Genomic DNA, 26,104 nt, shown 5'->3' with positions numbered 1-26,104 from the left:
TACATAAAAATAACCAGGATAAATTCTGGGGAGACCCCTGAGGCTTGTAGGCTTGTTGTAGCCTCCTGTTTGGGGGTCTGCTTCTGCGTCCCCATGGTGTGGAGCTGCAGCAAGGCAACTCATGATCAGGGTGACGAAGTTAGTGGACTGCTCACTCCACTAACCTCATTTAACGTGTGTGTGTGTGTGTGTGTGTGTGTGTGTGTGTGTAGTTTTTAGCGAGGTTTGTTGCCAGGAGCTCCCATTGCAGCACATGCCACCCGACAGCCAGAAAGGGGGCTGGGCTGCCTTAGCCCTCTTCCCAGCAGTTGTGAGAAAAGCCTCATGATTCGCCAAGATAGATGATCCACATTTGTTCAGGGAAACATTCCCTGTTCTGTGACTCCAACCCACAGGATATTCTCACCCAATAGATGGCTGATGTTGTCAGCTCTGTTCATCTTCTGGAGAGAGTGGGAAAGGCAGCGTATAGATACATGGCCAGTTGGAATGACCAGCTTTGGAAAGCACATATGGACAGGTGCTGCTGCTCTTATGTCTAAGGTGTTTTGTTTTTTTAAAAAAGAAATCGCCTACATACATAGCAAGGGACGTCTGTGGTTTTTAGTGGGGATGAAGCCCCAACTCAATGAGGTGATTCTCATGACTGGGCAAAAGCAGGCTGAGGGAGCCTCGCCCGCTTTTGGAGGATCGTGTGCTGCCACGCGGCTCCTGGCAGCAAACCCTCCCAATTCCCCCTCCCCTTAGATGAGGCTAGCGAAGCGAGCGCTCGGCTAACCCTGTCTTTTTGATCGTGTGTTGCTGCGGCGCACCTCCGCGCCACAGCCAAACCCAAGGAGATCCCCGCCAGGAGGCTGAAACAAGCCTCCTGGCCCCGGGCGGCTCTTCAGAATGCCCTGTGCACTCATGCAGAGCATCCTACACCTTCTGGGGGCCGTGCAGTCCCCGATCCCGACAGCCCCCGCCGGCTCCGTGACGGAGCCAACAGTCGTGTGAGTAGCTGCTCCAGCTGCCCAGGGCTACTTCCCTGTTCGTCTGCGGGGAGAGTGCAAACCCCTTCCCGGCGAGTCTCACTGATCGTGGGACTCGCCTCAATGTTTAGCTGATTTTAGCAATAGCCCCATTAAATTACTTTCTCCACATGCTAACAGAACACACAGAAGGGGGAGGGGGTGAAGCTGTGAGGCTGTTCTCATGTGCAGTGTGACCCAGGGAAGTGACACCCAGCCTGGGTCAGAACCTCCAGGATTGGCCCTGATCCCGGTGGGCCAGCACAGCCTAGCTCAGCTTTTTAGCTGGAGTCCTCCCTAAACTCAGGTTACTTGCTTGTGTGCGAGCTGCACTGCTTCCAGCCTGGCCTCACACAGAAACGGGCACTTTGGCACCTATCTCTAGGAGGAATCCCACAAGGCATCACACATTTTATTTACTGACCTGGCATTCAACAGCAGCACCCTAATCCTAGAGGGAGTGTTCCCAGCGCTCCTTGGGGCCACAGATTTGGAAGAAGAGCCGGAAAAAGGAACAGGCCTCAATTGCTGGACCATTTTTCTCTATAACGGCCTGCCCAACTCCCACTGCCATATCTCCCTTTGCCCACTGCTCATGAGATCACGACCCCCAGACCATCCCCACTCTTCTGCTCTCCCAGACACATCACCCCAATCTAACCACCCCCAGTTCCTCTTTTTCAATAAAAAAAACAGGTCCCCAGCTTCTTCAATCTTGCAGCTCTATCTTCCAATCTAGGAGGATACCAAGGTCCTTGATGAAAACATGGAGTGTTCCTTGAGTCTTCTGGGGCCCCCAGTCCGCTCCTCTCCAAGGCTGAGAGCCACAAGGACAAGAGCGCTTGTGCTCTCGCCCTTCATCTTGCGCCAAAAGGCTTGTGCCCCTGGTGCATCCTGGTCTTTTACAGCCAGCTATATATTGTGCAGTGCATTGTGGGACAGGTTCTGGCCTCAGATCGATCTGAGCTGCTCTGCACTGCACAGATCTGCTGATCGTGTGGGAGTGCGCGCCATGCTCCCACCAAGCAACGAACGATCATCTGGGGGAAAGGCAAGGTTTGGGAAGCCTTCCTCCAACCTGCCCGGTAGGGCGTGTGAATGTCCCCTGTATCTGAAAACAATGCCCTCAGTGGTGCAGTCCTTCTGGCCATGCCCCCAGTGTCCACTCATTCTCCGCATATGCAAAAAGGGCTTTGGCACACGTGCAGTTGTATATGACTGCCATGTGAACTGGAACTCTGACCACAAAGAGGCTATTCCCACGAGCAGCAAAAATCGGACTAGGAGAGCCTAGCCCGATCTTTGCTGTTCGTGTAAACCACCGGATGCACAGGTGAGCCCGGTGGCTTACAAGCGGCTAGCCCGCTTAGGTAGCTCACTCCTTAAACCGGGTTTGCGGAGCACTTGCTCCGCAAACCTGGTTTTTAAAATCATGACTAGCCGCGGCGCAGCTTTCCGCCACGGCTACTCTGAAAAGCAGCCTCCCGGCTCGGGGGTCTCTCCAGCATGCCCTGCATGCTCACACAGGGCATGCTGGAGCTTCCGGGGGCTGCGTGGCCCCCAAACTCCCCAGCCCTGGCTGGCTCCATGATGGAGCCAGCAGTTGTGTGGGTGGCCGCTGAGGCCCATGTGCGGGGAGAGCAGGCTTAGCCCCCTCTTTCGCAAACCCCCTAGCGGCTCTTCTCAATAATCCTGAGAAGAGCCTCAAAGAATTCCAGATGGTGTGGAAGCTCCTACACATGAAACTCATAGACATTGGAGGGGCCAGCAAATGTAGTAATGCAGTGCTCAGAGATGCCTCTGAGTCCCAGGTGCAGGGGAGTAAGTGCAGGAGAGAGGGCATGCCCTCACCTCTTGCCTGTGTTTTCTCCAAAGGCATCTGGTGGGCCACTGTGCGAAACAGGATGCTGGACTAGATGGGCCTTGGGCCTGATCCACCAGGGCTGTTCTTATGTTCTTATTGGAGGTGGGGTAAGTAGGAAGAATTCCACTCCCCCACTCTGTTCATTCCATCAGCATGTGGAGGGAATGGTCTGAAAGAACCTAACTTGGCTCAGGAATCATGCCAGTCCTGAAGGCAAGTTCCCAATTCTGCTTGTACTTTATACTGGTACAGAAGGCTGCTGGTATCCAAGGGTATCCTAGTTAATAACCCATGCATGTGATCTGTCTGGCTCTTTCCTTCTAGGTTGCTTCCATTCATCCGGAATGCAAGATATTTCAACAGGTTATGAAAGACAAGACACAGTGTTTAGAAAGGAATGAATCTCTTTTACCAGACTTCAAAGGTAATGAACATGGGGCCAAAGTCCTGCAAATACTTATCAAGACTGATTGAAACCCCCACCCTATTTTAAAAGTAGATTTTTTGTGCAGGTTTGATTGGCCTTTAGGGCCATTTCCCATTACCCTCCCCGTCCTTCTACCATTCTAGAATGCAAAGTGCCTGATTCTGCTCTGTAACCACCATGAATGACTCTGCCCAGTTCCTTCAGCTATGATAGCCAATGGCCTGGTTCACATAATCATCTGAATCTATGTTTAATGTGAGTAACCGGTATTAGCATATTTATATGAACCAAGATGAATCTGAGGACACAATTACGCTTATGTTGGTAACCCACATTAAACCTAGATTTGCAGGATTGGGTGAACAAGGCCAGTACTTATCATGTTAACTAAATACATACTGGGCCTTTTTTCACAATCCCATGAGAGGACTACCGAGTGGGAAGCCGGGAAGGCTGCTTAAACTTACCTTCCCCACAGACGATTGCTCAGTCTTTGCTGGGCGCGATGATCATGTGCCCAGACGCTACCCCAGGAGGCGTGGAGGTTTTAGGGCTGGGATACATCATCCTGGCCCCCAGAAATCCCACAATGCACTTTGTGAGTGCACGGGGCACTTTGGGGAACCCCCTGGCGCTGGCCAGGAGCCTGCTCCTGTGTCAGCACTGTACAGTGTGGACACACGAACAGTCAGCCCAGGTTAAGGGTGTGAGAGTGCCCATAACTTCGGCTAATGGGCGGGCTCCCTATGTGGATTTGCCGCTGAGGTGCCACAGGGAGCGGTGTGGCTCCTGGCGGTTCTCACTTGCAGCTGAACCCAGGCTTGGCTGCTTTAGTCCCGTCTTGGCTGCGGGTGAGAACAGCCTCACCATGTAATCCATCCAGAAACCCTTATTTATTTATTTATTTATTTAATTCATCAGACTTATATACTGCCCAAACTTTCATCTCTGGGCATTTAACATAAAACAAATAAAACATATATAAAAGTTAAAACAAATCAACAGTTTAAAATCAACCATAAAATTAAAACAGACAATGAGGCTAATCACACAATTGTGGAAAATCGTGAGAACCGCCGGGCTCTGCTGTGAGCCTGGTGGTTCTTGAGCGGGTAACGCGCTCAAGTAGCCTGCCCCTTAAACCGGGTTTGCAGAGCAGGCGCTCCGCAAACCTGGTTTATGGGATGGTGAGTAGCCACGGCACGGCTCTGTGGCATGGCAACTCACGAGTAGACCCCCGGCAGGAGGCTGGAAAGCAGCCTCCCAGCTCGGGGTCTCCCCAGTATGCCCTGCATGCTTGCACAGGGCATACTGGAGCTTCCGGGGGCCACACGGTCCCCGGACTCCCCAGCCCCTGCCAGCTCTGTCATGGAGCCGGCAGTCATTTGGGCGGCCAGTCGGGCTGCCCAGGGCTCCCGCCCTGCTCGTCTGCGAGGAGAGCGGGCTTAGCCCACTCTCCCTGCTTAGCTTCATAAACCGGGTCTCACTGATTGTGAGACCCAGCTCAGTTTCAAAAAGCTGAGAAAGCTTGGGCAAAAAGATGGGGTTTCAGGGGTTTTTTGAAAATTGCCAGAGATGGGGAGGATCATATCTCAGCAGGGAGCACATTCCACAATCTCAGGGCAGTGACCGAGAAGGCCTGTCTCTGTGTAGCCACCAAACAAGTTGGCGGTAACTGGAGACGGACCTCCTCAGATGACCTCAGTGGGCGGTGGGACTGGTAGTGAAGAAGACGCTCTCTTAGATACCCAGGGCCTAAGCCGTTTAGGGCTTTATAAGTTATAGCTAGCACTTTGTATTTTGTCTGGAAGCCTATTGGCAGCCAGTGTAGCTCTATCAGTAAAGGCATAATGTGGTCTCTCCCATGTGTGAGACCCTTCTGAAGCTGTAAAGCCGAAGTGTTTCATTTCACAATGTCTTCCTTTTCAGGATGTGCAGGAGTTTGGGATGGACTGAGCTGCTGGCCCAAAGCCACATTTGGAGAGGTGGTGATGCTTCCATGCCCAGGATTCTTTGAAGACATCACCAACGTGCATGGCAAGGAACATCCATGGGTTTTGGCAGGGTTGGGCTATAGCTCATTGGTAGAGCACAACCAGGCAGAAGGTCCTGGGTTCAGTCCCTGGCAGCATCTCTAGGTAGTGCTTTTCTCTGGAATCTGGAGAGCTACTGCCATCTACAGTAGATACTACTGAGCTAGATGGGCCAATGGTCCATCAAAAGCAGCTTAGTAGGGCCAGAGCTCAGTGGTAGGACATCTGCTTTGCATGCAGAAGGTCCCAGGTCCAATTCCTGGCAGAATCTCCAGGTATGGCTGGGGAAGACTCCTGCCTGAAACCTTGGAGAGCTGCTGCCAGTTAATGTAGACAACACTGAGCTCGATGGCCCACAGGCATTTAAGTATAAGGTGGCGTCAAAATGTGGCAATGTTAATGTATCACAGGCATTATGATATGACAGGATGCACTGACATCGTAGTACCTCATCTATATGAATTGTTTCACACTGATGTTCTTCACAGGGTTCCTCCACAGAAATTGTACACCAGACATTTACTGGTCAGACCCATTCCCTCCATATTCAGTTGCCTGTGGACTTGAAGAAGGTTTTACAAAGGGTCCAGAAGATCAGGTCAGTGAAGACTGGGGCTGTGCCCATTTCATTGTTTGAACCAAAAATTGCCATGTTGGGAGAGGAGAGCTGATCTTGTGGTAGCAAGCATGAATTGTCCCTGTTGCTAAGCACGGTCTGCCCTGGTTTGCATTTGAATGGGAGCACTGTATGTGAGCATGGTAAGATATTCCCCTTAGGGGAAGGACCTGTTCTGATAAGAGCAGATTCCAATTTCCCTCCCTGGCATCTCCAGATAAGGCTGAGAGAGACTCCTGCCTGCGACCTTGGACAAGCTGCTGCCAGTCTGTGTAGACAATACTGAGCTAGATGGACCAATGGTCTGACTCAGGGTTTCTTAACCTTGGCCCCCCAGATGTTGTTGGACGACAACTCCCAGAATCCCCAGACATGGCCTTTGTGGCTGGGGATTCTGGGAGTTGTAGTCCAACAGCATTTGGGGGCCCAAGGTTAAGAAACCCTGGTCTGACTCAATAGAAGGCAACTTCCTATGTTCCTGGAGTAGCAGTTGTTTCCCAATAGACTTGGATGGTTAAATGCATGTCTTCAATTCTATCTGGCACCATTGTCTCCCTGGCTATTGCTGCCGGCTGCTGCTTCTTATCCCTGTCCAGATTAGCCAGATGCCTGTTTCCAGCCAATCAGGGATCATGTAGTAATGGAATGACATCAACATGCTATGCAGTTAATCAGATTTGGCAATATAGTCACCTCACTAAAGACCATGAGAGCAACTGAGAAGAAGGGCAGTGCACCCTTAGGTTAGCCACACAAGTGATTTTACCTACTTTGGGAATAACAAAATGAGGCGCTTCACATGATTTAGGATAGCAATAGCAATAGCAATAGCACTTACATTTATATACCGCTCTATAGCCGGAGCTCTCTAAGCAGTTTACAATGATTTAGCATATTGCCCCCAACATTCTGGGTACTCATTTTACCGACCTCGGAAGGATGGAAGGCTGAGTCAACCTTGAGCCCCTGGTCAGAATCGAACTTGTAACCTTCTGGTTACAGGGCGGCAGTTTTTTACCACTGTGCCACCAGGGGCTTATTAGGGATAGGAGGAAATAGGAGAGAGATAGGAGATAGGAGAGAGATAGAAAGATTGCTGGTCTTGTGGTAGCAAGCATGACTTGTCCCCATAGCTAAGCAGGATCTGCCCTGGTTGCATCTGAATGGGAGACTAGAGGTGTGAGCACTGCAAGATATTCCCCTCAGGGGATAGAGCCACTCTGGGAAGAGCAGAAGTTTCCCAGTTCCCTCTTGGCTTCTCCAAAATAGGGCTGAGAGAGATTCTTGCCTGCAACCTTGGAGAAGCCGGTGCCAGTCTGTGAAGAAAATGCTGAGCTAGATAGACCAATAGTCTGACTCAGTATATGGCAGTTTCCTATGTTCCTATGATTTGTGTGAAGTACCTTACTGGGCTCTGTGGGGAGAGCGGGCTTAGCCTGCTCTCCCTGCAGACGATCATGCCTGCAGCCACAACTACCAGCTCCGTCACGAAGCCGGTGGGGGTTGCGGGGATTGGAGGCTGCGCAGCCCCCAGAAGTTCCAGGATGCCCCACGTGAGTGCGTGGGGCATTCTGGAGAGACCCTCGAGGCTGGGAGGCTGTCTGCAGCCTCCCAGTCGGGGCTCTACTTGTGTGTCGCTACGTGCCGTGGTGGCACACAAGCAACCCCCCCCCAAACTGAGGTTAACCAAGTGCTCACTCCATTAACCTCATTTAAGGGGAAGGGAAATTAGGCGGGCAAGCCGCCTTGGAACCACCGGACTTGCCCGCGAGCCCAGTGGTTCCCACGATCAGTAGAAAGCAGGCTAGGCTCCCTGACCACGGGGATAGATTCAGTAGATTTTCTACTGATCTGCGGGGAGAGTGGGCTTAGCCCACTCTCCCCGCAGATGAACTAAAGGGAGCTGATCAGCTGCCCACATGACTTCTGGCTTCGTCATGGAGCTGGAGTGGGGTGCGGGGATGGGGGGCCACGTAGCCACCAGAGGTTCCTGGATGCCCCATGCAAGTGCACAGTGCATCCTGGAGAGACCCCCCAAGCCCGGGAGGTTACTTGCACTATCGAAAAGACGAGGTAAATGGAGCGCTTGCTCCATTAACCTTGGCTAAGGGGAGGGGTACTCTGGGAGGTTTGCTGCCAGAAGCCACACAGCTCTCATTGCAGCACACGATCACCCAAAAGTGGACTAGGCTCTCTTAGCCTGCTTTTGGGTGATCGTGAGAATCGCCTCGGTATCTACCTGAAAAAACAGAGTCCGTAGGCTGGCGAACTCCCTCCTCTCAACTCATTGAGGCTATTCTCATGACCGCAGAAAACCGGGCTAAGGGAGGCCAGCCTGGTTTTTCATGGTCATGTGCAGCCGTGCAGCTCTTGGCTGCTAGCCCGCCTCATTCCCCCTCCCCTAAAATGAGGTTGGTGGAGCTAGCGCTCTGCTAACCCTGTTTCCCTGATCATGAGTCACCATAGCATGGCTCCATGGCTCAGCTCTGTGCTGTGGTGACTCACGAGGAGACCTCCAACCAGTAGGCTACACAACCAGCGCCCCCTGATCCCCTCCGCATCAACCAGCTCCGTGACAGAGCTGATAATTATGTAGGTGGCCGATCCGGTGGCCCAGGGAGGAGGCAGCGATAGTCAGAGAAGAGGTAAGCATTTTTGGGCTTCCTCCCCACAGAAGGAGGTCGCCTCCTGGAGTGATCATGAGGATTGCTTCATTGGCTCCCATGACTGCCATTCCTTCCCCTTTCTCCATACTGGTCAATGGGAGCCTATTGACCCCACCATTCACCCGCCATCGTGAGAACGACCTTATATTGTAGTACAAAAGCATTATAACCGAATACATCTGAACCATATTTCAAGTTCCAGAGACTATCAAGCGCTTGTCTTTTATGAGAGAATAGGCATGATGCTGTATAACCATTTCTTAAGTAAACCAGCTCTTGCGAATGTATGCATTCCTTCAACCTCAAGAGCATTTACTAACAGTTCCCAAGCTGTAGGACTCAAGGATGGTTTCCAAGATTGTGCCCAGCCATTTTTGCTGCTGTACAGAGGTCTGCAATGATGAATAACCAAGTTACTCTAATTCCTGTTCCCTGGGGTTTTTTCCATCATGCAAGCTGATCAAAATCCTGTCCCTCACCTGTGATTTGGCCAATAGTCTAACCACCTGTTTCCAAATGAGCTTTGGGACAGAGCCATCATAGATGATGGAAGTATGCATTTGGTGCCTTCTGCTTTTCACAAAAGGAAGTACTTATCTGAAACATCTTAGTAAGCCTTTGCGAAGTCATGTATTGTACTATCTAAAAAATAAGCTTATAATGGGCTCATTATTCGTTGTAAGTATTAACATTTATTATATGCATCTCCTCTATTCATTTTAATTCAGCTTTTGTGTGTTTTTAGCACCTGCCCAATAACTCCAGGGTCTATGAGCTAAAATCCACAGAAATCAATTAGGTAGGGATGGGAACGATATTATCCAATTTCTGTTGAATACAACTTTCTCTGCCCCTCTGGTGGCCCATGTCCTTTAGAGCAGGGATGGTTAACTGGCAGGGCTAGATCCAGGTTCCAAGCGGAGGCCAATTTCTGTTAAGGTTTGTACTGCCAAAGCAAATGTTGGTGATAAAAGCTTTCCCACAGTTTCATTTGAAGGGAGATTATTTAGAAACAGAGATATCCCACACTTCAATGAAAAGATACATATTTCTTTGCCAAAGTGCATGTACTCCACAACTGTGAAATGCTCACCGATTGCTGGTGCCAACTTTATTATTGATTAGTTCTTACATTTCTAGCAGTGGGGTAGCCATTGTTGGACAGGAGGGGACATATGTCCCTGGGCCATGGGAGCTGGGAACCCAGGGCACTCCCACACTCCCAGGGCACCCCCTTGCCCTTCCAATGCACACCTGCTATCAAGGCTGCTGCTGGGCAGGTTACCCCACTCTGACCTTGCCACTTCCACCTGCATCAGCACGCTGACAGAAGGGCATTGCCAGTGCTGTGCATGGATGTGTGGCCCATCCAGCTGGTGCATGCTTTCTTTGCCAGCCTGGCTCAGTGCTTCTTTCCTCTCCCTTGCATGCTGATGAAGGTGGGAGGGGCATGGCCAGCATGAGATAGTGTGCCCAGTGGAGGTGGAGGCACACACACCCAGTGGAACCCACCCTCACATCCTATCCTGGGGCTGCCACCAACCTTCCTACATCCCTGACTTATAGCCCACCTTTCTGTCAATTTGGAACTCATGGCAGTATATACAGAGTTCCCAAGTGGTCACCCATCCCTGCACTGATCAGGCCTAGACCTGCTGAGCTTTGACAAGAGTCCCTTTGGACCATGCCCTTGCATCCAGCATAAGAATGTAAGAACAGCCCTGCTGGATCATGACCAAGGCCTATCCAGTGCAGCATCCTGTTTCCCACAGTGGCCCACTTGATGCCTCTCTCCTGCTGTTGGTCCCCTACAACTGGTATTTAGTGGCGTCTTGCCTCTGAGGCTGGAGTGGTCTATAGCCAGCAGGTAGACCTGTCCTCCATGAATTTGTCTATAAGAACATAATTTCCATCTTGCAAGGGAAAGCAGTTTAGGCAGTGATCTCCACTTCTGGGCCCTTGCCTGTAGAGAACAGCATCCTCTCTTAGAATACAGAAGCTGACCACCCCTTGGGTAGGAATCAGAAAGCAAATGATGTAATGGAAAGGAAAGTAATGGAAAGGAAAGTAATGGAAAGGAAAGCTGCCTTCTTCTTTGCCTTCTTAGTCACCACCATTCTGCTTCTCCTCCTCCTCCTCCCCCCCTCCCCCTCCTCAGTGGTTACCAAGGGAAAACAGGCCTTAACTTCCAGAATGGAGTCTGGTCCATGTGCCTATCCTTCTGCATGTTCTCTTTTCCCCCACAGAAATCATACTATTCAGTGTTCTGGCACATCTACACCGCTGGCTATGCAACCTCTTTGGCTTCGCTCATTACAGCGCTTCTCGTCTTTGCCTTCTTCCGGTAAATGCTAACAGTGCCTTTTGGCTAACTCCCACCCATATTGATGTTCTCGTATCTGCCTTTCTCTTTAGGAGATTTGACTCTGCAATCTGCTTAGCAGACCATTGTTCACATAATGCGTAGAAACACCTCCGAGCCTCTCTCGTGCTGTGTGCTTGTGGGCCAAAGCTCAGTGGCAGAACATGTGCTCTGCAACGTCTTGGCAGAGTCTTTGTGGGCCACTCTGGGATTCTATCTCCCATGTCTCCATCATATCTGGTGCAGCCCCTGGGTGATGGTCTTATCATCCACTGGCCACTCTGGAGGCCTGAATTATGCAATAAGACTTCCCAGAGTGCCCATGAATATTCCTGGGCTTTTCTAGAACCGTGTTGCAAGTTCCAGTGATGTCTGCCCCATGGCCAGTGGCCTGTAAAAACACCACCACTACGACCTTGAATAGAAGTTCTCAGTTCACGCAGACAGACAGACAGATCGGGCCAGAGGCTTTGGGAAATGGCCTCCTCTACTAGCCAGGAATATCCATGGGCCATGCAAGACCTCCGTCTCGCACGCTTTCGACTCAGTATGTGCAAAGAGGCCAACTTGGCTTCTCTGCCCATGCCTGGAAGAATCCAGTGCTATTGGCAGCAAACATGGCTGACAATGGTGTGTAATGTGTTTAGAGTCTTTGGGCAACATCCAGACTATGTGAGTCATAACTAAGTCCCATTGAAATGAATGGGACTTGGTAGTCACAACTATCGTAGTGATGTCAATGGGACATTGTCTTTCCTAATCTGGATGCTGCCCTTTGCTTTTTCTTCCTCGGAGGCTGCCCCACACATGCCTTTTTCTATGGCTATCACAGTACAGGTTGGCTTGCCTGGGATTTGATCATGCTGTGACTGCATCTGTAACCACCTGCCCATCATCTGGGGCCTCACCTCACCTGCAGCCACAGCGAAAGCAAAATCCAGTTCTACTATGTGGTATCATGTTGCAATTTGATATTTTCCCTTTCTGCTCCTGTCCAGAAAATTCCACTGCACACGGAATTACATCCACATGCATTTGTTCATCTCGTTCATCCTGCGGGCGACAGCCGTTTTCACCAAGGACACCATTTTGTTCTCCGATGACAGCATGGACCACTGTCTGATGTCAACAGTAGGCTTTTTAAATGCACCTTCACTTTTGAAAAGGCCAGGTGCCTTTTGGCTCCACCCCATCCCACCAAGCTCCACCCCAATCTCTCAGACACCATCCCTTATGGAATTTAACGATGATCTCCTTATTGGAAACTAACCAGCTTTCTTTGTGTCTGTCTCTTTTTAGGTGGCATGCAAAGCAGCAGTGGCTTTCTTCCAGTTCAGCATTTTAGCCAACTTCTTCTGGCTGCTAGTAGAAGGCATGTACCTGCAGACACTGCTGATGCTGACCTTTGTGTCAGACAGACAGTATGTGTGGAAGTTCATCCTGATTGGCTGGGGTTAGTAGGCTGCCCTGCCATTTCTTCCTATCAAATTCAGTTTGGGCTTTGGTGTTCACTCTGCCGCCACCTTGATGGTGTACACCATGAAGGTGTACACAGGGCTCTCTCTTTCTTTCTTTCTTTCTTTCTTTCTTTCTTTCTTTCTTTCTTTCTTTCTTTCTTTCTTTCTTTCTTTCTTTCTTTCTTTCTTTCTTTCTTTCTCTCTCTCTCTCTCTCTCTCTCTCTCTCTCTCTCTCTCTCTCTCTCTCTCTCTCTCCCTCCCTCCCTCCCTCCCTCCCTCCCTCCTTCCTTCCTTCCTTCCTTCCTTTTTCTTTCTCTCTCTTTCCCTCCCTTCCTCCTTCCCTCCCTCCCTCCCTTCCCTCTACTAGCATATACCCTTTCCGAGAAAGTGTGGGTGAAGCAACCGTAGCGGATGTATTCTTTTTGAGCTCTCCGTGCTGCTAGGTGTAGCTGGATGCCTGGGGCTGTGGCAAGACTATGCAAGCTGACTTGGCCTAGAAGATCTGCTGTCTTCTTCCCCAGCTACCTCACAGACACCTGGATTGTAGGTGTCTCATATTTGCCTCATCAGACCACACCTAGGGGATGTGGCCATAGCTCAGTGGTAGAGCATCTGCTTGGCACACAGAAGGTCTCAGGTCTGATCCCTGCCAGCATCTCCAGGAAGGGCCAGGAAAGACTCATCTCCTGCCTGAAACCTTGGAGAGCCACTGCCAGTCAAAGTAGACAATCCTAGGCTAGATGGACCAATGGAATGACTCAATATAAGGCAGCTTTCTGTGTAGCCCCAGTCCCATAACCCAGGATGGAGTTGTCCTCTATTGCTTGAACTGCAACATTTCTGCCCAGCCAGTTTATAGGCTGTCAGTGATAGAGCTGTGGGAACTCTAGGAATGCCCAGAGATGCAAGTTTTGGGTGGTATAGAGATAGATTTAACTAACTAACTAACTAACTAACTAACTAACTAACTAACTAATTAAAATAAACTCCTCAGGGCTTAATTGATAGATACACAGGAAGCTGCCTTCTACCAAGTCAGACCATTAGTCCGTCTACCGCAGTCTTGTCCGACAGGCAGTGGCTCTCCAAGGTTTCGGGCAGGAGTCTCCCCCAGGCCCTACCTGGGCATGACAGGGATTGAACCTGCTGGCATTCAGCCTTGGAATGTGATCTTAGAACCAAAAGGTGAATCCTGGGAAAGGTGCAAGTGCCTTGCAGAATCTCTCGGCCTCACTGATAAGCAACTTCAGCCCGTCCTCACAGATCTTGGAGCTGGGCTCCTAGGGCAACCAGTAGACACAAAGGAAGGGTAGAGACCCAGATCTCCCTGTAGAGAAAGGAATGAAGCCTTCCTGGACCACTGCATAGAGTCACTGCAGAAGAGTGTTGCAGAAGGCAGGTGGTGGTGGTGGTGGTGGTGGGGACCCTGGGGACTTGGGATCCAATGCTGTTACTGTACAAACATTCTTAATTTGGTTCATCATTTCATTCTTTCTTTCAGGAGTACCAGCAACCATAGCGTCAGCCTGGATCTTGGCCAGAATTTACAAACAGAATACTGGGTGAGCGATATTGTCAGCTACATTAGGATGTTTGACAATTATGAGAAATCGACCCAGCAAAAATGTTTGCCCCCCTTAACTAAGAGTTTATTCAGAAACAACTCCATTTTCTCCTTCTTTCCCTCCCTTTTCCTTTCTGACTCCACCCCACCCGCCCTCTCCAGGATCCCTACTGGGACAAACTTCTGAACAACAAAACATACTAACAACAAACTTCTAAACAACAAAACATAACAGATACTGGATAGAATACCACACGTCCCTCCGCTTTGTAACAAGCAGAATTGAATTGATTTAAAAACCAGTGACAAAATCTTTTAAGTCTTTTAGGTGGTCTCCTGTCACACACACACTTCTCCTAATGCTTGGGTTATCTGGCACAGGAGTTGTTAGTGATGTCCTTTCTGGTTAAAAGGGTTGTCCATCACTTTCATCAGCCTCCTCTGTGATGTCAAAACTGGAGGCAAGATCAAATTCCTCTCCTCCCCTCTATTTCCATACTAAGCATGTTGCAAAGTCTCACACTGTTTCATTTCTTTCCATCATCCAATATGACAGAATCTCCTCAGATTTCAATGATTTGTTTTGGTCTTGAATGCTTGGAACATCCCTTACTCACTTTATAAGGCAGCCGTACTTGGACAATGTTCTCCACCTTAAATGTTCACGGTTTCTCACCCCTGTTTCTGATCTACATATAAATTACATTTTTATTGCTTCTCTCTCACCCGATCACAAATCTTTGCATCCTCTCTGTGAGATGGAATGGAAAACTCTATCAGTTGTTGCCATTATGTAAGTCTGCTGGTAACTTTGCATCCTCTGAGCAGTTCGGAAGGTGATTTTCCTGCAGTGGAATGAGTAGTAGTTTGATCAGCAAATAGAGTTTCATGGATTGCCTCTTTCCAGGTTTGTTTTTGCATAGTAGCCAGTTGTAAACCTTCTTTCACTAATCTGTTCAGTCTTTCTACTAAGCCATTCCCTTGAGGATGGTATAAAGAAAGCGTTTTAATTTTATCTTTATCTTTGTTTTATCCCATGGTTTTGCAAATATTGCTTGATTTCAAACGAGATAAGCTGTATCCTATCGTCAGTCACTGGTTCTTTAGGAAGATCTTGAGCCGGGTCTCACAATCCGTGAGACCTGGTTTGTGGCAGTGAGTGGGGAGGGAACCCTGGGTGGCTGGATCAGCTGCCCACACGATTGCTGGCTCCGAGACAGGGCCAGTGGGGGCTGGGGGGAGCGGGGGCCGATTGGCCCCTGCAAGCTCCAGCATGCTGGCGAGACCCCCAGAGCTGGGAGGCGGCTTTTTGCCTCCCCTCCTGGGGTCTACTCGTGAGTAAGCGTGGCGCGAAGCCACACCGTGGCTACTCACGATCTGGAAAACCATGTTTGCAGAGCGCTCACTTACACAGTAAATTTGTTCAAGTGCGGCGGGTGGGGGAGGGAGAACTCTTTGTCCTGATTAATGTGCCTAATTTGTTCCTCTTTTGTTGGCTATTTCAGATGCTGGGATGATGACGAGGAGAACTCTGCAGTGCTGTGGATCATCAAGGGACCCATCTTATTAACCGTATTTGTGAGTTTTCCTTTTGATCTCCTGATTGCTTTGAAGAACTGAAAGCCCAGCAATTGCCTTCAGTCATGGGGAACACGGGGGCTACGTGTGTCTCTCTTGTAGCCCTTTGAATTTTTATAGATGCACATTATTGTTTGCCTTATGTTTTACTGAAATGATCAAGTAAGCTGTAGTGTGATTAAAATGCACAAGCCAGAGAGCTCCCTTGGAAAATCAGGGCAAAAAGGCCCAAGGTCCTGCCTACATTACAAACCTACATCAGTTTTATTCCACTTTTGTGGTTTGATTTAAATAAACCTTAGTTATAGTTTGGTGGTGGTGGTGGTAAGAGTTCCCTATTAGAGATCCCCAGCCTAGTTCTTTGCTAAGGGTTCCCTGTTGAAAAATGTAGGCTCAATTTTGAGAAAGGGGGATGAAAGGAGAGCTTGCTTGTTTCACATTTATTCCCTGCTGCTGTGTGTGTCAAGATGTAGTGTTGTGTTGAGAAAGCTCCTGAGAGCAAGATGGCAGCCCCAGTGCAGTTGCTGCCACTGGTAAGGCTCAGGGATGTGCACAAAACTGGTTTGGACCATTTGGGTCAAATTCAGATCAGGGTGGGTAGGTTCAGTTTTGGTTTTGCTTGAACCCCCGCTTGGTTTGGTTCGAATTCGAACCCAACGTGAACTGGTTCTAAAAGGTTCTACATAGGGTATAATGGAGATTCAAACTGGCCCGTTATTCCCTATGAAGAACACCTAGGGGCAGAAACCTGGGGTGCATGGTGGGCACCCAGGGGTGCCTACCACCCACTGAACCCCAAAGCAATTGGACACTGCTGTGATGTTTAATGATATTTTTGAAGATTTTTCAAATTTTTGCATTTTCTCCATAGGAAATAATGGGGACTCGAACTGGCCCATTATTTCCTATGCAGAACACCTAGGGACACAAACTCAGGGTGAGTGTCAGGCACCCAGGGGTGCCTACCACCCACCAAACCCCAAAGCAATTGGACACTCAAACCCCAAAGCAATTGGACAGATGATTTTTTGGGAAGATTTTTTAATTTTTGCATTTCCCCATAGGGAATAATGGGGATTTGAGGATGCCCAAACCACCACCCCCAGGGGTGCCTGAGCACCAAAGCAGGTTTGGGTGCAAGGCAGGTATTGCCACAACTCCCCTTGGGAGCCCCAAGCCAGTGGGGGGTCATGGTTTGTTTTTTATAATTTTAGAAAAGATTTTAGTCTGTTTCAGTGCAACAAACAGTGTGTGGCTTTAATTGCTGTGAACATTGAGTTCAAATCCCCATTATTCCCTATGGGGAAAATACCCCGGGTGCCTACCACCCACCCTGGGTTTGTGCCCCTAGGTGTTCTGCATTAGGGATGTGCAAACAGGTTTGAATTTGAACCAGTTCAAATTTGAACTGGTTTGGTTTGAAGGTTTCCAAGTTTGAACCAAACAGAGCCTAGTTCTATTCGAACCGGTTTGAACTGGTTCAAAGGTTCGAGCCTCCAAAACTAGGTTTGGGTGGTAGGCACCCAGGGGTACTAACTACTACTCAAACCGCAAAGCAACCAGACACTCCTGCGATATTTAATGATTTTTTGAAGAAGAAAAATTTGCATTTTCCCCTTGCGGTAAAATGGGTATAACAGGGTGGCCCAGAGAGAGTGGTGATGTAGTGCCCAGAGGGTGCCAACCACCCCCATGTGTTGCTAACCCTTGGTGGGACTGGGTTTTGTTGTTTCTGAGGTGTTCTGAGTGTAAATTCTCTAGCAGCATATGAGATTTTCAATGACAAACCATGAATCCACTTTCATTTGCTACCAGAGAATCTACACTCAGAACACCTCAGAAACAACAAACCCCTGTACCCCATGGGTAAGCAACCCATGGGGTTGGTTGGCACCCTATGTGCACTACACCACCACTCGCTCTGGGCTACCCCAGCACCCCCCAAGTTCAGTTATTGGGCTGCTGAAACCCCCATTACTCCCTATGGGAAAAACCTTAAAGACACGTAAACTTCAACAAATCACCAAAAAATCAGCCCTTTGCCCAATTCCTTTGAAATAATTCTGGTAGCTTCCTTGCCCCCCTTGGGAACTACCACCCACCACACTCCACTCTGGGCCACCCCTTACCCCCCAATATGAAGTGTTACATTTACTGGAATCCCCATTAGTCCCTATGGGAGGAATTTTTTTAAAAATGAAAAAACTTCAATTCACAAAAAATCGCAGGAGTCTCAGATTACTTTGCTGTTCTGCGGGTGGTAGGCACCCCTTAGTGTGTACCATCAACCCCAATTTTCCCCCCTAGGTACTCCACATAGGGAATGATGGGCAATAATAATAAAAATTTCAAAAAATCATTAAATATCATAGGAGTGTCCAATTGCTTTGGGTGGTAGTTGGCATCCATGGGTGCCTACCACCCAACCCAGTTTTGCAGGCTCAAACCAGTTTTAACCAGTTTGAACTGGTTCAAAACAAACCAGACTCAGTTCAGTTCAAATTCGAACCGGCAGGTAAAACCCAATGCCTGGTTCAGTTTGAATTCAAACCATCGAACTGAACTGGTTTGAATTCAAACCGGTTCAAATTTGAACCGGCTTGCACATCCCTATTGCTGGGGCCTACCACTGGCCTCCAGGCCTTACAATGAAGAACACTGGACTATGTGTATAGTGTGTACATGCTACTACGATGACAATGGTGAATGTTTATACACCACTTCTCAACAAAAGTTCCCAAAGCAGTTTACATGAGAAATAAAAATCAATCAATAAAATAGTTCCCTGTCCCTAAAGGGCTCACCATCTAACAAAGAAACATAAGATAGACACCAGCAACAGCCACTGGAGGGATGCTGTGTAGGGGATGGATAGGGCCAATTGCTCTCCTGCTGCTAAATATAAGAGAATCACCACTTTAAAAGGCGCCTCTTTGCTCAGTTTGTTGCTCTGTAGGGCAACAAATGTGAAGATATGCTATGGGTTACTGAATCCATCCCTTTGCCCTCGTTCCCATTGAGCTGGGTGTGATCTGTGTCTGAAACTGTACCATTTCAGATTACGGCTCACAGAAATGGATGCCATTTCTTGGTGAAATAATGTGACCTAGCTTTGGTGCATCAGGGCATCTGGATTCTTCCTCTTGTCTTCCTAGGTGAACTTTTTGATCTTTCTCAACGTCATCCACATTCTGGTGCAGAAATTAAACTCTTCTTTGGAGGCTGGAGGAAGGCATTCAAGGCATTTTGCGTAAGAGATCCCCCACCCCCACCCACCCCCAAACACCCAACTTTGTCAGCATAACCTGGATGGGTACATCCACATCTCTTGGCAGGATGTCAACAGGCTTCAACCTATATGTGGGCTGCCCCAGAGGTGGCTCATGTGGCATATACTGGTGGAGTGTTGCCTTCCACTGCGGAGTGCCTGCTGCATGGAGGAGAGAGACCAGGCATCCTCACTGGAGGGCATCATGAGGCACGTGTGGAAGCATCGGGACTTCTGTCGTGGCATTATAAAGGCACACATCTCTTCAGTAGGTGAACATACGTAGGAACATAGGAAGCTGCCTTATACTGAGTCAGACCATCTAGCTCAGAATCGTCTACACAGACTGGCTGTGACTTCTCCAAGGTTGCAGGCAGGAATCTCTCTCAGCCCTACCTTGGAGATGCCAGGAGGAAACTTGGAACCTTCTGCATGGAAGAAAGCAGATGCTCTTCCCAGAGCAGCCCCATCCCCTAAGGGGGATACCTTACAGTGCTCAGGCATATAGTATCCCAGTCAAATGCAAACAAGGGTGGACTCTGCGTAGCAAAGGGGACAATCCATGCTTGCTACCAAAGGACCAGCTTTCCTCCTGGCATATTTTCTTTTTGCTGGCTAGTGACCGGAATAAAGTTTGAGCTGAACGTCATTCAGTGGCAGCACCAGGTGAGGTGAGGCCTCCTGGCAGGATTCTCTGTGCCTCTGCTGGTACCCGCAATGCACTCAGCAGTCACACAACCCTGCAATGATGAAGGACAAACCCCATGCCTATGTGAACTCACAGCATCCTCCGGTGGGGACATCAGGGGAAGAAGACTGTAGTCCACCAGCAAATGGCCCTATGAGAGCCCACTGGAGCCCATTCCCTCCCCAATCAGAGGATGCTTCCCTACCTTTTCTGACGCTAGCTACCTTCAACCTCCTTTCTTTCAGGAGACTGGCGAAATCCACCTTGCTCCTCATCCCTCTCTTTGGGGCTCACTATGTCGTCTTTGCCTTCTTCCCAGAGAGCACTGGTGTGGTTGCCAGGCTGTACATTGAGCTGGGCTTGGGCTCTTTTCAGGTAAGGCTGGAGACCTGAAGGGTGCTATCCTGTTGGTGGGAAGGATGCAGTTCTCCCTCCCAAAAGGAAAGGAAGCAAGCCTCTGTGGAACGGGACAGTTCCTAGTGATCACCTTCTCCTCCCCACTGCAGTGGGAGTGTTCCTCTACACCAGGAGGTGGGTCTTCTGGCAATGAAGGGCCCTGCTGGGTCAGGCCAAGGCCCATCCGGACTCATGTTCTGTTTCCAGCAACAGCCAGTCAGATGTCTCTGGAAGCCCACAAGCAGACCATCCAAGGAACGGCCCTGCTCCTGTTAGGTCACCGGCACCTGATATTTAGCAGTATACATACATACATACATAGGAAGTTGCCATATACTGAGTCAGACCCTTGGTCCATCCAGCTCAGTATTGTCTACCCTGACTGGCAGCGGCTTCTTCAAGGTTGCAGGCAGAAGTCTCTCCCAGCCCTATCTTGGAGATGCTGCCAGGGAGGGAACTTGGAACCTTCTGCATGCCAAGCATGCAGGTGCTCTTCCCAGAGCGGCCCAGTCCACTCAGGGGAATATCTTACAGTCCTCACATGTAGTCTCCCCTTCAAATGCAAACCAGGGCAGACTCTGCTTAGCAAAGGGGACAATTCATGCCGGCTACCACAAAAACCATCTTTCTATGTCACTATTATCTACTCGGACTGGCAGCAGCTCTCGAAGTGGGGCTCTTTCTCAGCGCTAATAAGGTAAAGCATGCAAAGCAGGTGTTCTACCACTGAGCTGTGCTAGAACACCTCAATCAGTGTTCCCTCTAACAAGGATTCCCAGAGGTTGTTGACTACAACTCCCATAATCCCCAAGCAAAAGCCACTGCAGTGGGGGATTCAGCAGCTGGAGTGGTAGTCAACAACCTCTGGGAATCCCTGTTAGAGGGAGCACTGGCCCCAATTCCCTGAATATACAAGGCAGGTTCACATGATCCAATAGTGGGTAGGACAAGTGGGTAGGACAAGCGGTGCACACTTCCAATTTCTGATCATGGGTGAGCAAACACTCTCTCTTAGCCCAAATTTCCCTACAGACTTGTTGTGATGTTGAGGATGTTGATGTGCCACCCCAAGCTTCTTTAATTTGATAAATCCATGATTTATTTTCCCTGCTTGCTGCTTCCTGTATTTTGCCGACAAACCCCAAATGCCAAGAGACTGGGAGATATGCAAACATCAACAGAGAAACAACACGAACTTCCACACTAATGTCTCAAGGAAATTCTCGAGTGAGCTCCAGCCCACTACAGCCATCGGCTAAGTGGTTGTGATGTCACTGAATGTTCATCGTCGTGCCGACTGCTGGGGGTGGGATTAGTGGCTGATAAAGTTACCCAGTAGTACTACTTGGGAGCAATGCTATAGGACTAAATTTCAATAGGACTACTCATGCGTAATTTGGTCTGGATGCCAGCCAGTACATTTCTAGTGTATTTTCATTACTTAGATTCCTTAATAAAGTTGGTGCCATCTTACATAGGAAAATTTGATACTAAGTCAGACCATTAATCCATGCTGTCTGGCAGTGGCTTATCCAAGGTTTTAGGCAGGGGTCTTTCCCACCCTTATTTGTAGATGCCAGGAAATGAACCTGGGAATTTCTGCATGCAAAGTAGAATCGATGGCTGAATTGGGATGGAATAGGAAACCAGAGGTCCCCTCACCTCCAGTTTCTGTAGCCACACGTCCAAATGCTGGAAACCAGAGTTAAGGGCGAAAAGGGACCCATGGTTGCCCTCCCTGAACTGCACTCTGAACCTTCGGTTCTGCAGTGTCAGAACTCCGGTTCTGCAGTGTCAGAGCTATATCCAAATGCTGGCACCACAGTTTCAGCCCTATGGAATTGGAGTTGAGGGAATAAACTCCTCCTTCACTCCGGCTCGAATGGCTGTGTGGGCTGTCCTTCTGCCAAGAAGGAAGCCTGCACAGCCAGCTCCCCCACCTCTCTGCAGTCCCACTGACTGCAGAGAGGATGCTCTCCAGTACATCTGATTTCGGGTGGGAGAGCGGGGGAAGGGGGCTGCAGAACCATGGGTCCATTGGACCCACGGTTCCACGTCCTGTGTGAATACGGCCTATACCACTGAGCTAAGGCCCCATCTTGCAAACTGAGCTTCAGAGGTTCAAAGAACATGCACTCAGCCTTCGAAAACATATGCATACATAAACAATCATTAAATCTCTCTCTGTTTCAAACAAGTTGAAATACGTTGTCTTTCCCTTTCAAGTGAATCTGTGGATGACCTTTATATTTTCTAAGTTTTGAGTACACCTTGCTTAAACTTTGGCAGTTTCATCAGGAGTCAAAGTAATCGTAGGAGTCCGATCTGACCGGTGAGATTCTACCTGGCTGCTCATGAATCTTCCCATGTTCTAATGCCATTGTCAGGTTTATCTTTTGCTTTGCAGCTGAATGTGAGGACCCCATGGCCTACAGATGAGATTCGGCACATGTGTATCATTCTTTTCTTCTTCTTTCTTTTAGGGCTTTGTTGTTGCTCTTCTGTACTGTTTCTTAAATGGAGAGGTAAGTGGCAATCATCAGAGCTCTTTGAAATGCCTTTGAAAGGCAACGGCTTCCATTTTGTTCCACTTCCCAGAATAGACCAGAGACAATGTAGGTGCCTTGATTTGCTACAGAGAAGCACAAAACCAACACATACCCCTTGCTCCTCACACTCATTCAGGCCATGGGGCCCTGCTAAGAGCTGGGACTGCCTCTGCCTTGATCCCCCTCAAAGTCTGAGCCTTGTTGCTGAACAGTCTCAAGCTGGGATCTGCCCTCTTTAACAAGTTGCATGTCTTTTGCAATGCAGTTCCCTTGACTGTATACAAGGTTGCATATATTCTGTGTGCTGTATTAGTGCAGAATTTGGTAGTGGGCCCAAACCTCAGCCTCTTGAGGAATTCCGCTTTCATTCTGTACAGAAAGACCAAGCAAGGTTCTAGTCCTTATGGTTGCAGAGATTCCCTTGGAAGTGGTGGGCAGCACTCATTGAAATCTGAGGACCTCAGGCACAGCCGGTGTGGGCGCTGCCTAGGGGGTGGCAGGAGGCACCTTTTAGCATAAATTAGTAGGTGCCTACCTCTGCTCCGGCAGATGGGTCCTTGCCCAACACTTCCTGTGCCAGGGATCAGCTCCGCCACTCACCTAGCCGCTGGCGGGGGATTGGCTCAGCGGAAGCCAGGTGAGTGGCGGAGACGATCCACCAATGCAGGGAGTGCTGGGCAGCACGTTGGTGCTTGGAGCAGCTTCGCAGGTGCGGCTGGAGCGGAGGTAAGCACCTACTCATTTATTCTTAAAGGTGCCTCTCCTTGCCCCCTGGTGGCGCTTGCTCCGGCCACTACTGGAAGACCCCCAAATGAACTTTAAAATGAACTTTAAATTTGCTTCTTGTGTGGCTGTTTGCAGCGGTAAGAGAAGCGAGGCTGCAGCTGAGTGCTGGATGAATCTTTGAGTTGCCTTGCCTAGGCAATTGGGTAACTCTCCTTCGAGCACCCACCCTTATATTCTTGCCCTGTGCCATTAACTGGAGGATGAGGGCGGGGGGGGGGCTGCCTCTTTTGCCCAGGCGATATAAGGACATTTTGCTCTCTCCTAAAATTGCTGTGAGGTTGCTGCACACAGCACCAGAAGAGAAGGAAGCATCTCCATAGGCCCATTCACATGTCATGTTCAACACTCGTAGGGCGAGTGTACAGTATACACCGGTACAGAACTATCCACAAGTACAGTCATTCACATATTATGCTGAAGGCAGGAACAGAAGTATATTTCCTATCTGTGCTGTGCATTTGAAAGGCCTGTATCCAGGTTCACTTTCAAAATGAACCCAGGTACCATCATTCACACAAACATGCGTATAGACATCTGTACACTCGTACAGCATAACATCTGAATTGGACTCATGTTGCTAGGGAACACACTCCTTATTTCTTCCTGCCTACCCTCTCTGACAAAAAGGGTGAAATTCCTTTATTTTTGTAAGCCCCTTCCCTTGAACATAAACAAAAGGCATCTTGGCAGCCCATGAATACGGGTTTGAATTTAGGGGTTATATTTTGGTTCTACCCTCATTTTAATCCTGCACTTTCTCTAGCCCAATTCAGACATAATGCTGTACCAGTGTAGAGATGTCTATACACTTGTACACGCGTTTGTGTGAATGATTGTACCTGTATTCATTTATAAAATGAACCTGGATACAGGCCCTTCAAATGCAGGGTACAGATAGGAAGTGTATGTCTGTACCTGCCTTCAGCAGAACAGGTGAATGACTGAACCTGTGTACACTGTACACTTCTTGTACGAGTGTTGAACGTAACATGTGAATGTGTCTTTTCTCACCTCGGCTTTCTTCTTCATAGGTTCAGGCTGAGTGCAAGAAACGCCTGAGCAAGTGGCACCACCAGCATTACCTCAGCTTCACACGGAAGCATCAGAGCCTCTCCAGAGAAAACAGTCCCGTTAACTACGTCACCCAGTTATCCCTGCTGGACAAAATCAGCCCCAAAAGAAGCATCTGTCAGAACGGCCTGTCCTCTGTCTGAAACTTTTGGTCACTGCCTGACTGCCAGGGTTCCTGGGGAAAACCCTGCTCTGAATGTACAGCTCCGGCACATTCTGAAGCCAGGGTGGCAACTGCACCAGAACACTTTCGGCCTAGCAAGAGTACTGGAACTGCGAGTGCCCTGACAGTAAAGGCTGAGTCAGGGTCAGGCGACCTCGAGCCGGTTTCTGGTCACTTCTGAGGACTTTATATATCAGTGGCAGCTGCAGCGACTTGTCTAAGAATCACATTCCAGTGTCACAGCAAAAGCTGGCTGCTCAGGCTGCTAGTCTCAGCTCATAACCATCAGAATTGAAGTTTGGAACATATGGATGTTTGGTGGGTGTGTGTGTGTGTGTGGAAGGTGGCATTCTGATACAGCCAAGAGCCAACATCTCTAGGGGGTTGGTGCCATATGTTCAGGAGGGTGAAAAGGAGCTGTTTCATCTGGGAGAAGGTTGGATAAGCTGGTGGTAGTAAATAATAATAATAATAATAATAATAATAATAATAAAATAAATAATAATAATAAAAATAAATAATAATAAAATAAATAAATAATAATCATAAATAACATTTATAGAGCACTTTAGACTAGTCAAAGCACTTTGTTTCAGTAATCATAGAAAGTGAGAGCTGCAGGGGTATCAGAAGCCTCTGCTAACCCCTGCTTGATGCAGGAAATCCAGAGCTAAAGCCTTCCTGACAGATGACTGTCCAGCTTCTCCTTGAGAACCTCCAGTGATGGAGAGTTCCTCTGGTGATTGATTTAACTGTCCAAGTGTTCTTGTCATTAAGAAGTTTCTCCTAATGTTCAACCCAAATCTGCCCTCCTGTAACATGAAGGTAAAAAGGTCAAGTTGTGCCGTTGAGTCAGTATCGACTCCTGGCAACCACAGAGCCCTGTGGTTGTCTTTGGTAGAAAACAGGAGGGGGTTACCATTGCCATCTCCCACGCAGTATGAGATGATGCCTTTCAGCATCTTCCTATATCACTGCTGCCCGATATAGGTGCTTCCCATAATCTGGGAAACAAAGCAGCAGGGATTCGAACCAGCAACCTCTTACTCCCTAAGCAAGTTCCTTCCCCGCTGCGCCATTATGTAACATAACCCCACTAGATTTAAAACTGCCTCTCAGGGTGGCAGAGATCAAGGCTTTACCCTCTTCAGTGTGACAGCCCTATTTGTGTACATCCTTCATAACCTGTTGCCCGAACTGGACTCTATACTCCAGATGTGTTCTGAGTAATGCAGAATAAAGTGGAATGATTATATCTTGTGGCTTGGAAACTGTGAGTGGGATCCAGACTAGGGCTGTGAGAAAGTTGCCCAAGGATGCTGAGCAAAGGGAGGAACCTCTCTTCCCGACTAATTCCTGCACTACTGGAAGATATTGCATTGCCTCCAGCACAATGTGGCTCATTGTTGCACAACACCTTCCACAACCTCAAGCACAACATGGGGTATTGGCTAATAGTTGTACGACACACTGCACATTCTTGTTGATGTCCCGGAAAAGGTTTTCCACTAGCTGTTGTGCAACATTGCAAAGTAGTGCAAACAGCAGCATGTATTTTCTCATACTATGCAAGGGCAACTGGATCCCATCCTACAATTCTATTAAT

The 26,104-nt window shown here is 48.8% G+C and overlaps 1 protein-coding gene across 2 annotated transcripts in view; it reads left to right on the top strand.

The window, feature by feature from the left end:
• The window catches only part of LOC128331818 (vasoactive intestinal polypeptide receptor 1-like), a 40,955-nt gene extending 15,202 nt beyond the window's left edge, over positions 1-25,753 (top strand). Inside the window, exons 2-13 of one of the 2 annotated variants that reach the window (XM_053265713.1) lie at positions 3,199-3,298; positions 5,231-5,338; positions 5,823-5,932; positions 10,863-10,960; positions 11,977-12,109; positions 12,278-12,431; positions 13,937-13,997; positions 15,505-15,577; positions 18,733-18,827; positions 19,779-19,908; positions 22,413-22,454; positions 24,296-25,753. In XM_053265713.1, coding sequence (XP_053121688.1) covers positions 3,199-3,298; positions 5,231-5,338; positions 5,823-5,932; positions 10,863-10,960; positions 11,977-12,109; positions 12,278-12,431; positions 13,937-13,997; positions 15,505-15,577; positions 18,733-18,827; positions 19,779-19,908; positions 22,413-22,454; positions 24,296-24,478 — 1,287 coding nt within the window. In that variant the 3' untranslated portion in view covers positions 24,479-25,753. Of the gene's footprint in view, positions 1-3,198; positions 3,299-5,230; positions 5,339-5,822; positions 5,933-10,774; positions 10,961-11,976; positions 12,110-12,277; positions 12,432-13,936; positions 13,998-15,504; positions 15,578-18,732; positions 18,828-19,778; positions 19,909-22,412; positions 22,455-24,295 lie in introns of those variants that run through there. The other variant, XM_053265714.1, reaches the window with a different exon arrangement.
• Positions 25,754-26,104: the final 351 nt, after the last annotated feature.

Source organism: Hemicordylus capensis, chromosome 6 (genome assembly GCF_027244095.1).
Source record: "Hemicordylus capensis ecotype Gifberg chromosome 6, rHemCap1.1.pri, whole genome shotgun sequence".
Lineage (NCBI taxonomy): Eukaryota > Metazoa > Chordata > Lepidosauria > Squamata > Cordylidae > Hemicordylus > Hemicordylus capensis.
Note: the sequence above shows the minus strand (reverse complement) of the source record. Positions and strands in the feature narration are given on the sequence as shown.